General features: G+C 30.1%; 1 protein-coding gene across 1 annotated transcript in view; it reads left to right on the forward strand.

The window, feature by feature from the left end:
• The first annotated feature begins 221 nt into the window (after positions 1-221).
• The window catches only part of LOC146997154 (uncharacterized), a 107025-nt gene continuing 90921 nt past the window's right edge, over positions 222-16325 (forward strand). The window contains exon 1 of the mRNA XM_085816831.1: positions 222-874. Coding sequence (XP_085672957.1) covers positions 262-874 — 613 coding nt within the window. The 5' untranslated portion in view covers positions 222-261. The remainder of the gene's footprint in view (positions 875-16325) is intronic.

A 16325-nucleotide genomic window follows, 5' to 3' on the forward strand; every position in this document is an offset into this window, starting at 1 on the left:
ACTAAAATAGCAGCCAGATCATAATTTTTTGAGAAGCCTGAAGGCGAGAGCGAAATGTCCCGTAATGAACCGCTAAGTATTGAGTTAAAGGGCCCTAATGAGAACATCGGCGAGAGTTAATCGGAGCTGTTCCAAGGCTTTTCTTTTTCTAGCCACATAAAAGGCAAGAGAGGGAGAGAGAGAACGAAGAGAAGAAAGCGGAATAAGAGAATGGCGGCGAAGATATCGAATGATGGCAATTTCGGGCTCTGTCAACACATAATGGATCGAGCGGCGGGCGCTTCGATGCCATTCGGGCCGCTGTTTCCTGACACATTAACAGACGCAGAGATACGGCCGTTGGGCGGGGCGGGGCCACGGGAGAAAGGGGCGGGCTCAATCACCGCAATCCCCTTTCCTACACCCGAGCCGCCGCGGAAAAAGAGATTAAACTGCAATCGCGATGTGTGGCTCTCTCCTCTGCCCTTTCGTCGCGCCGGACCTGATCGCGGATTGATGCCGCCCATGGCCGGCGCCAAGACCGCTGAGTCGAATAAGTCCTTCTGCATCGAGGCCCTCCTGGCGCGGAGTTCGCCGGCGGGGGACTCTTGCGACAGGTGCCCGGTGGCCTCACCACGGCCCGCACCCGTTGGCCTTGCCGGGCTACCACTGGCAGCATTACCCGTTTTTTCGCCGCACCCATTGTACCAGTACCATCATCCTCACCATGCACAGATACATCCACCGGCTGCCGCGGCCGCCTTCCCTGTTATGACTAGCGCCTTCCACCAGCCTCTGGCCGAACAGGCGGCTGCCGCTGCCGGACTCAAATCTGGACATTTTGAATGGCTAGCCAGGACTGGCATGTTCTACCCTCGTGCAGGGGACGCCACCGGTAAGTTGTACTTTTCATCCTATCTTGCACTTTGAATGGAACACAAAAAGTACCTCTGTATCTATTATGTTTCATACTGCGGTGATCCTAATAAGAGAAAACAATTTTAGTCTTTAAAATACTCTTCTGGACGTTCTACTTATGTTATTTTAAATTTAAAAATGTATTACAGCAATCTGTTATTCGTGCATTAAATTTAATGTCATAAGGAAATATATTTCTCGTATTATTTAGTTTACTTCAAGATCCGGTATTTAATACCGGAATTCGACTTATATGCCAGTTTTTTTTTATTTCATTCAAAATACCATGAATTCTGTCTTTATATACTAGCCAATGCAGTATTATTATACTAACTTCTGACATACTTAATCCACGTGTTGAATTTCGTAGTTTAGGGAATAGCAAATGAGGATAAAATGCAAACAGAACTTGAGCGAAAAGGTTTCATTTAATAAAAGCATGGAACATATAATCTAATAATAGAATCATCTTTTAAAATTTCGTAGCTGAAGATGATATTAAAGTTGGCGCTTTTCTAAAATTACTTTAATACATTCTTTTCAGCTTCTATGACATAGCTCAGACTGATAAGCAGTGCTATACAAGATTGGCAAACAATGATATACAAGGTTCTATATGGTGAAGATCTTCCCCCCTATTATCTTTAATTTTTAAGCAATAGCTGAAGTAAGACTTGCATGATTTACTCATTATTTTAATGTGTTACTTGAATACCAGCTAGTTTTCTTTCGAAAATCCTCCCCGAAAGCAAACCTTGCCCTTAGACGTATTTTTCAATTTAACTGCATAAGCAACCCTAGCAAAATCATAAAACAAAGTCTTGCCTAGCAAAATCATAAAACTACTTATTGTGATCTGAGAAGTTAATGACTAGCAAGGAGAACATACAAAATGTCTAATAAATATATAAATATGTAAATAAAATGTATAAATATAATAATAAACATATAAATATGTGGTTTAGATAACTGCACGCAGAAGAATTTCTTTTCTCAATTTCTTAAGACACATAGAAAAAGAATATAATTCAGAATAAATACTAAAATACAATTTATACATGTATATGCCTTAAGGCATTAATAAGAGTTGAGAAACTGTTTAAAGAAACATTTAGATATTTAACATTCTTTTTTGCCTAAAATGCTATTCATAAATCTTTGATTCATTATCATTTCTATAAAACTGCAATTTGCATACGAATTTTATTTTACCTGAAATGTAATCAAGTAAATAATCAAACAAAGTTAAGCTATAATCAAAACTTATAAGTTTGAGTCAAGTAATAGTTTCAAAAATCTACAATTATTTTGTGAATTGTGAAAGATGAATTCAAGAAACTGATTAAGTTGTGATTTAATGGTTTAATTAGCATGCAGCTGTTTTCTTAAATATCGAATAAAACAACACCTGAAAAAGGAAGAAATAACAAAGAAATTTAAAAAGAAAATTTAAAACTCAGTTGTAATATGGTATGGGGTTTATGGTTAGTAATTTTAATAGATTTCCTTTATTTTATTGAACAAAAATTCACTCTAATGATGATAATAAATTCGTATATTCGAGATTAACTATTAAATGTTCTCTTCAGCATTTTATTTGGGGAGGTAGGCTAAAGAACACTATCAGGCTTTACACATAAATTTCATTTTAAATTTTCTTTAAATTACATGCAACTTCTCCTTTTAGGAATTCAATTCCTTTGTTCTGTACATTTCTTAAATATTGCCACAAATTTTATGTTATTCTGTTATATAGTGTATTTATAATAGTGAAAATTAATCATCAACATTTCATTTAAATTATTACTTATCATTAGGATTTTTAAAAAAATAGATTTTATATTTTTTTTATGCTATAGCAATTTTAACGTCATCAAAGAAAAAACAATATTGGATTATTTTAAATAAAAATTCGACAGTTTAATAAAAAATGCTTAAGGAAGTAATTTCAATAATCAGACATGAGACTAAAAGATCTGTGGAATGTGTGTATAGGCTCAAAACAAAACTAAATGCACGAGCATTAAATTTAACATAGGTAGGTGCATTCCCAAATTAAATCAGAGAAACCTAAATATTGTAATACCTCTTCAATTTTAATTTTCTAACAAAATTAAGACTAGTTTGTTTGTACTAGTTTTGTACTAGTTTTTCTTCTAAAGCTTTGAACGGATTGCATAGTACTATGTATAAAATTACTGAAGAGCTATTGATGTTCATTAAACTCAAATTTAAAAATTTTTAACATTGATTTGTTTACGGTTAACTTATGAAAATTTCTAAAAGGAAAAATCGCTCAGAAATAAAACGACGTATTTGAAATATTTCATAGAAGAAATCATAATTTAAAATTCCTTAAATGCAAGTTTTTTTTTTTTTTTTTTTTTTTTTTTTTTTTATGTTGTTTTAGAAATTTCTATTTCAACCGACTGAAAATTTAAATGCATGCAAGCTTTCATTCATCTAATTTTGTCAAAGAAGTTTTCCCTTCTTTAAATAATTTAAAGTAAATTTTCAAAAATATTAGAGTAAGCGTATATATAAACTACCATTAAACTAAAAATAAATAAGTAAATAATTAGTTATACGACGGTTCTCAGCATAGAAGTTTCCGTGGAAATTATTTCATATTTACGCTACGACGGGAGAAGTCTCAAAATATCCACATAGGTATCCAAAATTCACTACAGGAATGAAAATAAAACTCGTTAGCGGTATTAAGAAGTTTATATACTGGATGATTTGGTTTCGTTTATTTAGTTATGACAAAGCACTTGGGAGCTATCTGCTTGAGGGGAGGAATGCTTTCGTGGAGGACTTTCTAAAGGGAACTGTCCTTGTATACATGTTGCATATAGGGAAAACCGAGAAAACGCCCTTGCAGCGAGCCCTTTCGCTGAAATTCTTATCCAGTGGAGGAAGCATATAAAATTACTAAGTGTAACAAAATTTAAGTTGTCCAATTATTTTGTCAGTGTGAACGGGGCTATGGGAGGGACACAGACTGAAGAATTCAAAAGTCAGATGCAATGATAAAAATGAGCAATGATACAAAGGAAAAACAACATCACTAAATCCGCTAATACCAAAAATAAAATAGAAACAAAATTGAAATATGTCAGTTTTCATATGTTTACATTTCTACTACGCAAGAAAATGTTTCTGAGTGTATGTGTTATTAAAATAACTACGTTTTAATTTCAAAATTTTTGCGCTAATTTCATCAAAAATTTGATTGCGTAAACAAATAATTAAGGCCTTCATATGGCGAACATTATAAGTGTAGTTAAAATAATTAATATACAATATAATATCCCCTTTTCGAGGTAGATTTCTCTCATAATAATTATTTTATTAAATATAAGATGGTTTCTGCCTTTCTAATATAAGTCTTTTCTATATTCGATTATTCTATATACTACAGTGTATTAGTATGCAAAGCTTAAAATTTCTTATTTAAATAAATAAATAAGTATTTATGTTGACATGCCGCCAAATCTTTATTTAAAAACTCAGCAAAGTCCAATTTTAAGAGCTTGCTCTCTTTGCATTAAAAATCCAAAATCAAAGCTAGTAAGTAAACTGATAAATAAAGGTATTTCAGGTACAAGGATAAAATCTGTTCTTAATAATTCGTCAAGTAATAAAATGAATTTTGATGATCGATAAAAAGTACCTGTAAGACGTTGATGCTGATGCAAACTCAGGTAAAAAAGCGAGTATATTAAATATATCGATGATAGATAGTCAAAAGCCATTATTTTATAACATTGAAATTTTATAAAATATAATTAATGTATACTACCACGGTAGAAGATTATTGATTTTGTCCTTCATATAATTTATGAATCATTACAAAATATTTGATCGTTATACGATTAGTTACAGAAACTCATTTCAAATTTTATTCCTTAGAAAACGGTAATTATCTTCTAAACAATATTTAGTCGAAAAATATTTGCAAAAATGATTGGTTGCAGCAAAATTTGAAGATTATTGACATAAATTACTTATGTTGCATCATTTGAGTACCAGAATATCATTAAAAGTGCGAAATTCTGTCCCTAACTACCCGGAATCAGTCACTAGTGTATATTTAGCAAAGAGCTGCTCAATAAAACTCAGCTGAATGGTACTTTTGGAGGAAAGCTTCGAAATCAAAAATCTTTCTGGTATATATTATGAGTACACTTTGAGGGTTTATCTTTCTTATTTTTATTCTATAATCTTGTGCAAATTATTATGGACTGCTGAAAAACTGTTTGTTAAAGCATGTATTGCTTATGATTAAGAGTGATTTGTTTTTTATACTTAACTGCATAACAAACTAAATGATATTTTTAAGCAGAAGACTTATAATGAGTAAATTTTTTAGCAATATTAATACATTTCGGCATTTAATATGATGTCCTCTTGGCTTTTAATAATTCCTGGATTCTTTTAGGCATTCTTTCTATAAAGAATTTGCAGTGATTACTGAAAATCTTTGTCGTAATCTCATGCTCTCTGAGCTCTTTGAATTAGCTTATCCAAATCTTTATTAAAATTTTATTTTTTTTCACGAATTTTATGTCTGAAAATGTTTCATATTCCTTTAGTGGGTTTTATATCAGGTCGAAATAGCATTTAAAGCCCTTAAGTAAAATAATTTTTCAAGATCTGGATGTGTGGCAAAGGGCATTGTCTTGTTGAAAAATTTCCCCCTCTGAAGTACACCATGTAATAATAGGTATAGAAACAGATGTTGAAAATCATCTCTTTCCGTAACATGGTTTAGCTTGTATTTTTATGAATTTATACCTTTAATTATGTCGATGTATCTGATATCATAAATAGATATACAGCTCCAAATTATTAAAGACGGGAGGAGCATTAGCTAAAATGCATCTTTCTATGTTTATTTCTCCTTGTACAAATGTATTGAACCCTCTCATAAAATGTTTGGACTGAATTCTCATCGAAGGAAACAGACTCTTGGCAAAAAATTTCAGGAATAATGAAATAAATCTTTTTCAGTTAAGAGGCTTTAAAAGATTAAAAAATGTGTAAAATTAGTTTGAGTTTGGAAAATAGTTAAAGTTTGAATAAATACTTTGCTTGAATCCTGAGAAGTCCATGCAGCATAAGTTTGGGCTCAAAATCGTGTTTTGATCATAGAACTATCAGCTTAGATTAATAACATCATCTACAAGCTATTTATTAATCGAAGTTTCAGGAGCTGATTTCTTGCAGCACTGGTGTTGGCTAATACCCTATGATCTTTCCACATTCATTTTAATTATGTAGACGATAATTTGGAGTTTTTCAGACTCATTCCTATTAATTTCTTAGTCTCTTGTTCAGAAGATTTCTTTTTCCTGCTACATTTTCATAAACCTTTCAATTAGTTTTCCTCAACTTTTTTTTGAGATCGGTATTTTTTGATATAATCTCTCTTAACTTCTCGTTCAATTTTCGTTTGCTTAAACAAATTTAGTAAAATAACAGTGTAGAAATAGGCAGTCTTAAAATATATATAGATTGTCTAGGAAATAAATTATTATTAACTGCAAGTAGTAGTAACTTGTTTTCGCACTACATGAATTTAAGATCATACAACAATTATATATATATATAAAACTTAAATAACAATAAAATGAATGAATAAAATTAATTAAATCTAAGTATTAGATTTATTATGCCAGTAAAATAGAGAAATACTGCTAACTGTTAAAATAAAATCAACGTTTCTGTAAAGAAAAAAAAAGAAAAATGCATAAAATTTATTTATATGTTAGCGATTAAAAATATAATGTCATTTTGATTTGTTAAATGGGATGTATCAAATTTAATTCATCTAAAAAATGTTTTCCGGTACAAAATATAGATTAGAAAACTTTGGAAAATTATGCAGGCTGTGATAGAGGGAAAAAAATCACAATGCAAGTATTTCGCACAAAACTAAATACGAAGTGTATATATGGAGTTAAGTTTTTCTCAATGTGCTTAATGTTTTTCCCCCTTCTTAATTTGAGGATTAATTAATTATTTTTATAGTTATATCAAAATTTCCCATTTTAAGAAATGCAATGAAATAATGAGAGGAAAATAAAATTTTAATTTTCCTTCCCAAAGTAAATACAGTCAAAAGTCGTTAATTCGGACACCCAAAATCCGGAATGATCTATAATCCGGACCTCAAAGCTAAAAACTTTTTGCGCATGCGCCGAGTTGACACATGCGCATAGGCGTTTACGCGTGTGCGTAAGACCTTTACGACTGCGCATGTGTGTGCGCAAGTGCAGAATACGTTTTCGCGTACACGTTTTATGTATAACGGACGGTATAAGCTAAAATTATCTGTTTCAGTTAATGTTGATGATTGCGTTGTTCCTTAATCTTCGAATTATTTCCGGCTTAATACTTTTTGCAGACTGTAAAAGCAATTTTATAAAAGTAAACTTGAATTTTCGATTATGTCAAATAGAATTTCCGATACTGGAGCTCCCAAAGGATCTACAAAACGAAAGTATGTTCTGATGTCCATCAAACAAAAAGTGGAATTGCTGCAAAAAATGGATAAAGACATGAAGAATGTGACAGAGAGGTTAGTGAAAACGAAAAAATTTCGATTGACAAGTTAGTCGGTATTCTCGGCACAGCAATTAACGGGACTTGAACAGCGGAACTTTGTAACTGAACAAGAAATTATGTCTGTTAATAGAATTAAAGAGAAAGTATTATCACATAAAACGAAGCAACTTAAACAACTTACATTGAAAGAAATGTTTAATAAAGTAAATAAATATTAAGCTTTTTTTTTTTTTTTTTTTTTTTGTAAATTTTGATACTCTTTAGATCATAATTGTTCTTTATTTCATAAATTACGGTTTCATATTTTTAATTTTAGAATTTCTGCATGTCATCTTACGAAATTTAAACTGATGATCTATAATCCGGAAAAATCGATAATCCGGAATCGCCGAAGTCCCGACGAGTCCGGATTAACGACTTTTGACTGTATTATCTTTGTAAAATTTTGGAGGTAGAGAGAGAAGCTAAGAAATAAGAATTGTATGATTCTTTTTGCATATTTTTATTCTGTGTTTTTATTTTATAAAACTATATTTATGTACACTTTAATATAAGATCGCAGGAATGAATAAATTTATAATAAGCATTATTATAAATTATTTTGTTACTTTGGGAAACAGTACTAAATAATGAATATATATATTCTAAAAAACATGATTAACAATAATTTGGTGAATATGTTAAGCACAAATATTTCTGAATATCAGCTTTCAAAAACAAGTCACTATAAACACAAAATCATTTTCCCTCCTATTTGTGTTATATAGTGTTTACAATGTAGTATTATAACATTGGAGGAACAGGAACTTGATTCATGCAGCTGAGAATTTCTTTTTCTAAATTTAAAAATGTTCCCAATTCTTACTGATACTTATACTCAATGAATTCTGATAGCTTTAGTGACTAGGTTCTGGGAATGAAATGTTTTCATTCGCTGATTTCTTTAACTGTCTAAACTCTTTAGCTCTCTGAATACAAATAACAAGCTTCTAAAGTATAGAGTTCTCTTCTGTAAGCCAAAGTTTCATGGTGATTTGCCAAAGCGAAAGTAAGATTAGTTGTAAATGAAAACTGAAGAAAACAATTGGAAAGTCGCATGTCTTACGCATATTATAAATCCTAGGTTTTAAAAAGCATTTCAATCCGTGCACAAAAAAATTATGCACAATGAGTGGTAAATTTCTCTTCCAGAAACAATTAGGATGAAATCTATGAACTTCTTGCACCTGGCCTAAATCAGAATTCTGCCTGTATGGAGAATAACAGTGGATTCGCGTAATTTTTACAGCATAAAAAGCACATCTGTAAAAAAAAAAAAAAATGTAAATTTTTATTAATTTTTAAAGACGTAATTTTCTTGTTTTAAGGACAGTTCTTGATTTTCAGATCTTCGCATTTCTTACAAATCGCTGTATTTCATAAAGCAGTTACTTTTTAACTTGACATGTGCATCAGTTGAGACGACTGTGACCATGCTTTCGATCTGTTTAAATTATTTGAAAGAAAGGGAAACAACTATATTGTTAAAAATAATTTTCAAAGGCATAAACTGTTTCGTATTTCTTTCCATTCTTGAATATATTTCTTTACAAATTTAGCTCAAGAACCAGGAAAAACGTATTAGATATTTGAAATAAATCAATGTTCTTATTATTTGACACCTTGGTCAATTTAAAAATAGTTAGTCAAGTAAATCAATTTACGTCGAATATATTTCGTAATATTGTAATTTATTTACGTTTATCCTTTTCTTTGTGTTTACTTTTATGTAGCCATTTTTACGCTTTTTATATAGTTTATATAACTATCTTTTTGTATGCTTTTATATAGCTCAAACAAAACAATAATTTTGCCTATTTAATGGATTATGTATGTCAAGCAGACAAGATATATTGTTGTGCAATCTGTCCTTAATACTATTAATATTTCATTATGAATAATAATTCAATGACTTATAAAATAAATAAATATAACTGCAATATTTAAGAAGGTGTCCCATTGCTTAAAGTATAAGATTACCAAATTCCCGCTTATTATTTCATTTGCTAAAATCGTTACTTTCCTTGCCTTGTAGAAAAAAAGTGGAAAAAGAAAGAAAAATTTCCGTCGAAGTTAAAATACAGATCGTAAGGGTATAAAATCAAATTAAATTCTTTTAACTTATGAAAGGTAAATACGAATACTAGGTAATACGGTATTTAACTTATGAACTTATGAACTTATGAAAGGTAAATACGGTTACTTTTTTTTTTGGTATTATGGCATGAAATATAATGCTACCATACTGTATGTATACAATTAAGATTTCTGAATTTATGCTTCTTAAAGCTATACGATTGTACAGTGGGAATATTGAATTTAATCATCCGTGCGAAACAAATTTATTACACAAATGATGAACCACATTTCGATGAGTAATTGATCTGAGTGGGCGAGGGAGATTTTGCATGCCTAAGTTACATTATATGTCATTTTCAAAAAACGATTTCCTATTTCTCCATGTTCAAATTACTCATTACGATCAGTTATACGGAAAATGTTTAATGAAATTGGATGCATTAAATAAAGGTATATTACCGCAGATGCAACTGGGTTTACGGGATATTTTTTTATTTTAAGGTTGAAAATTTTAACATTTCTGTTATACTGTAGACTTTAATGCGCTGCAATACAGTAAGTAATTATAAAAGATCATTCTTATAATTAAAAACATTCAGCAGGTATATATTTTAAAATTATTATTTAAGAGCAAAAGAACGAGATCTGATTATAATTTCAGTTTAGTTCTTTTGCAATGTAAATAGTATGCAATGTAAATAGTATTTATTTTGTCATTATCTAAACATTGTGTTCTATCGAAACTTCTCGAAATATTCATCTTTAAGAGGTACACGTTCAGTAATAGTTACCTGTGTAATTAACATTGTTGCTGTTGGAATTTGCTTAGTATCATGTAACAGCTATTGTAAAACATTTTGCAGGACTGCTGTGTTCTGCGAAAATTTATCCACTAGAAACTTTCATACTATTCTGTTTTCGAAATTAAATCTCGAACTAATTGAATGTAATTTTTTGATCAAAATTTACTATTTTTTTACTTTTAACAAAGATTACAGAATAAAGACTTTACTATACTTCCTAACGTATGTGTTAAACAATTCTTACAGGATGCAATCTGAAATCGTTTCATCACATATTTAAAAACTTTATCGTCTTCTTCTTGCTTCCTTTTAATACTTTTTAATAAATATATTAAAAAAACTGCAGAAATGGTTGGATAAACAATATAAGTACACCAAGAGTTTTAGAGTCATTTCTAACCCATTACCAATGAGATTTTGAAAGGCTACATATATTTACTTTACAGTGCAATTAAACTACTGTCTATTTTCATCATTTTATTCACCTGCAATGTAAAACTTACTTAAAAGGTTTTTTCTTTCAATGGACTCCTCTCAAGTTTAAATTAAAATGATACTTTGTTTAAATGTTAACTAAAAATTAATATTAATCGAAGACTAGGTAAGGATATGAACACACTGTCGGATTTAAATTGAAATTAAAATGATTAGTTATCAGGATGAAAAATAAACATTTCACAAAAACTAATTTTTTTAAACTGAAAAATGATAAAATACGTCTATAAGCAGAAAAAAGTGAAGATTTTTCCTATCTTGAAATGAGAGATCACTTTAATGCTTGTGAATTATATGCCAATTACTTAAATATATGCTGTTGGTATCACGTGTGGTAAGTAGGAGAATTTGAGAAGCTAAATAAATAAATAAATAAACGAAAAATTAAATAAAATATAAAGTAAAAATATAAAAATCTTAAAACTCCAAATTACAATCTAACACTTAGAAGAATTACCTGTTACATTAATGTTTACAAAAAGTAAAAATTTTGAAAAAAAAAAAAAAAAAAAAAAAAAAACTAAAAGGTATAAAATTTATAGCCTTAAAAAGAAACTGCTGTCTGATTTTGGTATGAAGATTTCAGCTTGATATCTGAAGCAGTTTTGAGCTAAGTATTTAAGAAAGCCTATTAATTCAAGAATTGATTCACCTCGCATTAAAAATACAGAAGATAAAATGAAATTTTCAAAATGGCAAGAGGAAATGATAGGAAAAGATTACTCTGATATTATGTCATCTTAAATTAATGTAGGGATTTGTGGATTTATTTAATGAAAATATTTAATAATTCAAGACATAGCTATTCATTTATTTCATTGGAACTTTTACTCAATAAATACTTCCCTAAAGTTGCAAATAAATACTTCCCTAAAGTAGTAATACTTTTTTTGACAGTAAAGTAAATCTACAAACTAAAAGCAGAAAACACCCCAGAAATATCTTAAGAGAAAATTATTTTGTTCACATTTTCATTCAACTCTTTCTCTGTAAGAATTATTTTCGTATTATAATCGTTTTCCAGGTTTTCTCTGTTAGCAATCCCCCGTGTGTCGTATTAAAAAATGAAGTTTTTATTGACAAGCCACGTATCTAGCAAACATGAATATACCTCCATCTATTATTCAGAAACACGTTATATCCTCGCGACAAAGTGAAAACAATTTTCTGATAAGCACCAGTGGTACTGTTGACGAACAATGTAATAAAATTATTAAAATTTCTAATTAAAATAAAGTTGTTAAAATATTCTAAAATCACACTTAGATAAATAACCGTACTGTAACATATTAAAGTTGCTACCATAAATGAAAACAATACTATTATTTGAAATGCAATAATTATTATCTTATTAAAAATGAAGTACAGTCCCATATTAAACAATTCAACGTTCTACGGCTAATTATTTTATAATAATACGAGATACATGTGCACCTACGTACAGACGTCCCAAAAAATCCCTTTTTGAACCCATTTTGTAATCTGTTTTGGGGGAAAATGCCCTGGTCCGTACGTATAAATTTCAAGCAAAGCAATAGTCATAATGGATTCGTGAACGGTCAAAACGGATATTTTATTTGTAATCTGATAACCAAAATTTTTTCTGATTACAACATTTCCTTTACAAGGAAATAAAAAGGAAAAATAAAATTTTTTTTATAAATCAGGAACCCTTGATATATTATTTTCACTTGACCCAGTTATAAGGTCTATAATAAAAAATAAAGGAATAAAGATGGAATTAACTACGCACTTTTTACTATTAGTTACAAAACTAATCTTGACATTTTTATGGCTAACTCTGGGATTCCAGTTCAAAAATATTTTACTAAATGGAGATAAAGTAATTTTTGCTGAAATGTGTTTTAACTTTTAGTACTCAGTGATAATTCGTCAAAAATATCTGTGCAGAAATAATGCTTCGTCATTACGTAACTTCGGAATTAAAATTGCGTAAAAACGCATAATTTAAAAGAAAAGTGAGCATATTATACAAGTCCTAACACATATAAGCAAGTAAAAACACAAGTGACGATTTTGTGAAGCTTAGAGATGCACCGAGATTTAATTTCTTTTAATTACATATATAATAATTTATCATTGTTGTATATGCAAGTTGTAAGTGCCGTATATTCAAGCCACTCCAATTTACTCAATTCTTTTAAGACTTTGGGACAATATTACATTCCCGTAATTTATGGCTCTTTTTGACCTGTTAGCGACGCAAATACATTTTAGAATTCTGATATATTTGCTATCTGACATGAAAAATTATACCTTTAATTACAGATTTTAGATGTAGAAATAATTAATTTATATAGAAAATAGTCTAACAGTTACAGTAACAATATGAAATGTACAGTAAGTTTCGTTGATCTATGAGGGGTTACATCATGAATAATAAGAAAGAAATGATTAAAAAAAAGTTAAGAAAGCTAAGTCTATTTACGATTAATAAAGTATTCCTCTTAATTAGAAGCGAAACAAAAGGAAATATATTAATTGCTGTAGCCATGAAAAAAAAAGTTCTCGATAAGAATAATAAACTTCTGATGAGATGTTTCAGTAATGAAGAAAGTGAGGATGTTAAAAGACTTAAATCAAATACGGTCAAATAATAATAATAATAATAATAATAATAATAATAATAATAATAAAAAGAAAGCTACCTTTTTCGTCAGGAAAGCAGACGTTAAATGAAGCAAAAGTAAGAAGACAGGTGTGTAATTAACATTTTTGCCGAATATTTGTACAAAAATATATACCCCCCCCCAAAAATCTAATTTTAATTTAGTAACAGTCCTTTAAACCTCCTATTTAATTTAGCTTTTTCTTTTTTCTGCTCTTACAATAATAACGTGTTTATAGTAAACCTCTCTAAACTGCTCTATATGAAAAGTAATTCTTCTGATATGCGTCTTATATAACACTACTGTTGGAGATGCTTACATAACGCTTCAGCTAATAATAATAATAAAATTAGTAAACTGAAACCTTTAGGAGTAAACGGGAATTAATGAATATTCAGATTTTAATCAGCACCATATTTTCGCGCTTATTGCTCTGATAATATGTTTCCTTTTATTTTTTTAGAATACATTGTTTAAAGATATGAAAATAGACAAATATATTTTTACTCAAGAACCGGAGCGTAGATTGCGCCAGTTAAGCTGTATGTTTTATCAGCAATAAGATAAAGCTTTAACCAGCCACGATTACTGGCACATCGAAATATATATAACAGACACTTATAACAATCATCGGTTTAAGCCTGTTGATGATATCTACATCGGCTTATGTCACCCATAAACATCTACTCTCATAATTTGCAAACAGTGCCTCCGAGACAAACTTCTTGTAACCATTTTATAAACTTACTGCAAGTTTGTAAACTTCTCATAAGCTTTGTAACCTTCTCTCAACTTTTGAAACTTTGAAAACTTCTTGTAGCTTTATTGTAACATTTTTGTAAACTTGTGGATAACTTTTTTAACTTATAAATAAATTACCTGTTGGAGGCCCCTGAAGGGACCAGATGTTTAGTGTGCCGGAGCTTTTGCAACTTTGTCCATGAAGTTGCTAGCTTTCCCTGCCTAACATAATTGTACCTGACCTCAAATGACGTGTGCATAAGGGCTCCGCCATTATGCATTTACATTAACATCGAAAAAAGTAAATTTCATCGCAGATATATTTCACAAAGTTATCAGTTGATAAAAATTATCTCAAAGTACATGGGCGGTTTCCGCATTTAATCGGTCCCGCTTGAATTAATCCCCCTTTACAGGGCATTATAATTTATTCTCATTTACTAGACAGGCTTATGAAATAAAAAATACTTATATTTTTACTCATTAACATAGAGCCAAATTGAGTTCCACATTATCGTACAGTCATTTTTCACGTATGATACTTCGAGTTTTAGAGAATTTATAAGATGAGAATTTTCCACTTTTTCAACTGACTATTTTGTATTATCTCTGTTGTGAATATTACGTATAATTTATCTTTCACACGTTTAAATAAAATAGCAATATTTATGTTTATGCGCGTATATATATATATATCTGTATATATACACACATATACTCTCTTTCTCTCTCTATATATGTATGTATGTGTGTGAGAGCATGTGTATATATTTATATATAATACAAAATAAATTTTAAAATAATGCGTTTAAATTTCATTCCATATTCAATTCTGAATAAACGTATATAAAAGCCAAATAATAGCGTAATGGCACACTGCAAGAAAAAGGCACGGGAACAAGGCAAAAACTAAAAATGAAATAGAAATGTACAGCTTTCGCTGCATCGTCATAAGGGGGCTGGCGCAAATAAAGAAGCAAATAAATCAGATTAAAGACATAAATTATGTTTAAAACTTGAAGTAATCTCAGAAAAACAAAGTAATCTATGTCTTTAGCAGTGCAACCCCTACAGGTAAAAGTAAACAGTGTAAACAGTTGCAAAATTATAGCATAAAAAACAACAAAAACAAATTACAAAACATAAAAGTATTATTTTGAGCAGACCGAGTCACAAAAACAAAACCTGCAAATACAAGTAATCCAAAATATGCAAAAACATAAACATATCTAAAAGTTAAAGCCTCACAAGCCAGGTCAAACATTATTAAGTAATAATTAACATTAAAATCAAATAATACTAATAATATTCACTTCAAGCAAACCGAGTCCAAAAAACATGTAAAACAGAAATAATCCAATATGTGCGAAAAATTCATGAAACCCTGATCCAGGAAATAAACAAATAAAAATGAAATATAAAAACAGTAGTTAGTTCCTAATATATATTACATTACAGCAACAAATGTTTAGAAAGGAAAAATATATTCTATCTGTTTAGTAACTGAGTCTGTGATGTAGCCGTTCCTCAATAGACACTAATGCCGGCTAGCTTTAAAAGGATTTATTAACAGAGCACACAGGAACGGTTACAAACAAAAGAAATATACATAAAAAATGAAACATATACCAAATGGAACATCAAACATTGAGAATAACATAACATAATAAGCTATCATCATGGCGGCTGGAGGTCGACTGACGTTTTTTCATATCGCCACGAGATGGCGTTTAAATAAAATAGTTCGGTTACAGTTCTTGAGTTCATGGCGTGAATAAAATAGTTCAATTACACTTAAATAGGTCTGTTACATCCTCCCCCTCTGACTTCGTAGACGTCTCGGCAAGAAGTCAGGAACTGACATTTGTCTACTTTGTGCAGCGGGCGGAGAATCAGATGGACGGGCTCCAGTTTGACGAGGAGTAGATTTTACATCACCAGCACCTTGTGCAACAGGTGCAGATTCGGATGGTATTACACGTTTCGGGCGTCCTCTTTTCTTTAAGGGAACCACTGGAATTACACGAGCTGAGTTTTGCTTATTTCGATCTTGATATGGTTTCAAGGC

This window comes from Stegodyphus dumicola, chromosome 5 (assembly GCF_044657685.1).
Source record: "Stegodyphus dumicola isolate Sdum_Otavi_A_Nest chromosome 5, ASM4465768v1".
In the NCBI taxonomy this organism is placed as follows: Eukaryota; Metazoa; Arthropoda; class Arachnida; order Araneae; family Eresidae; genus Stegodyphus; species Stegodyphus dumicola.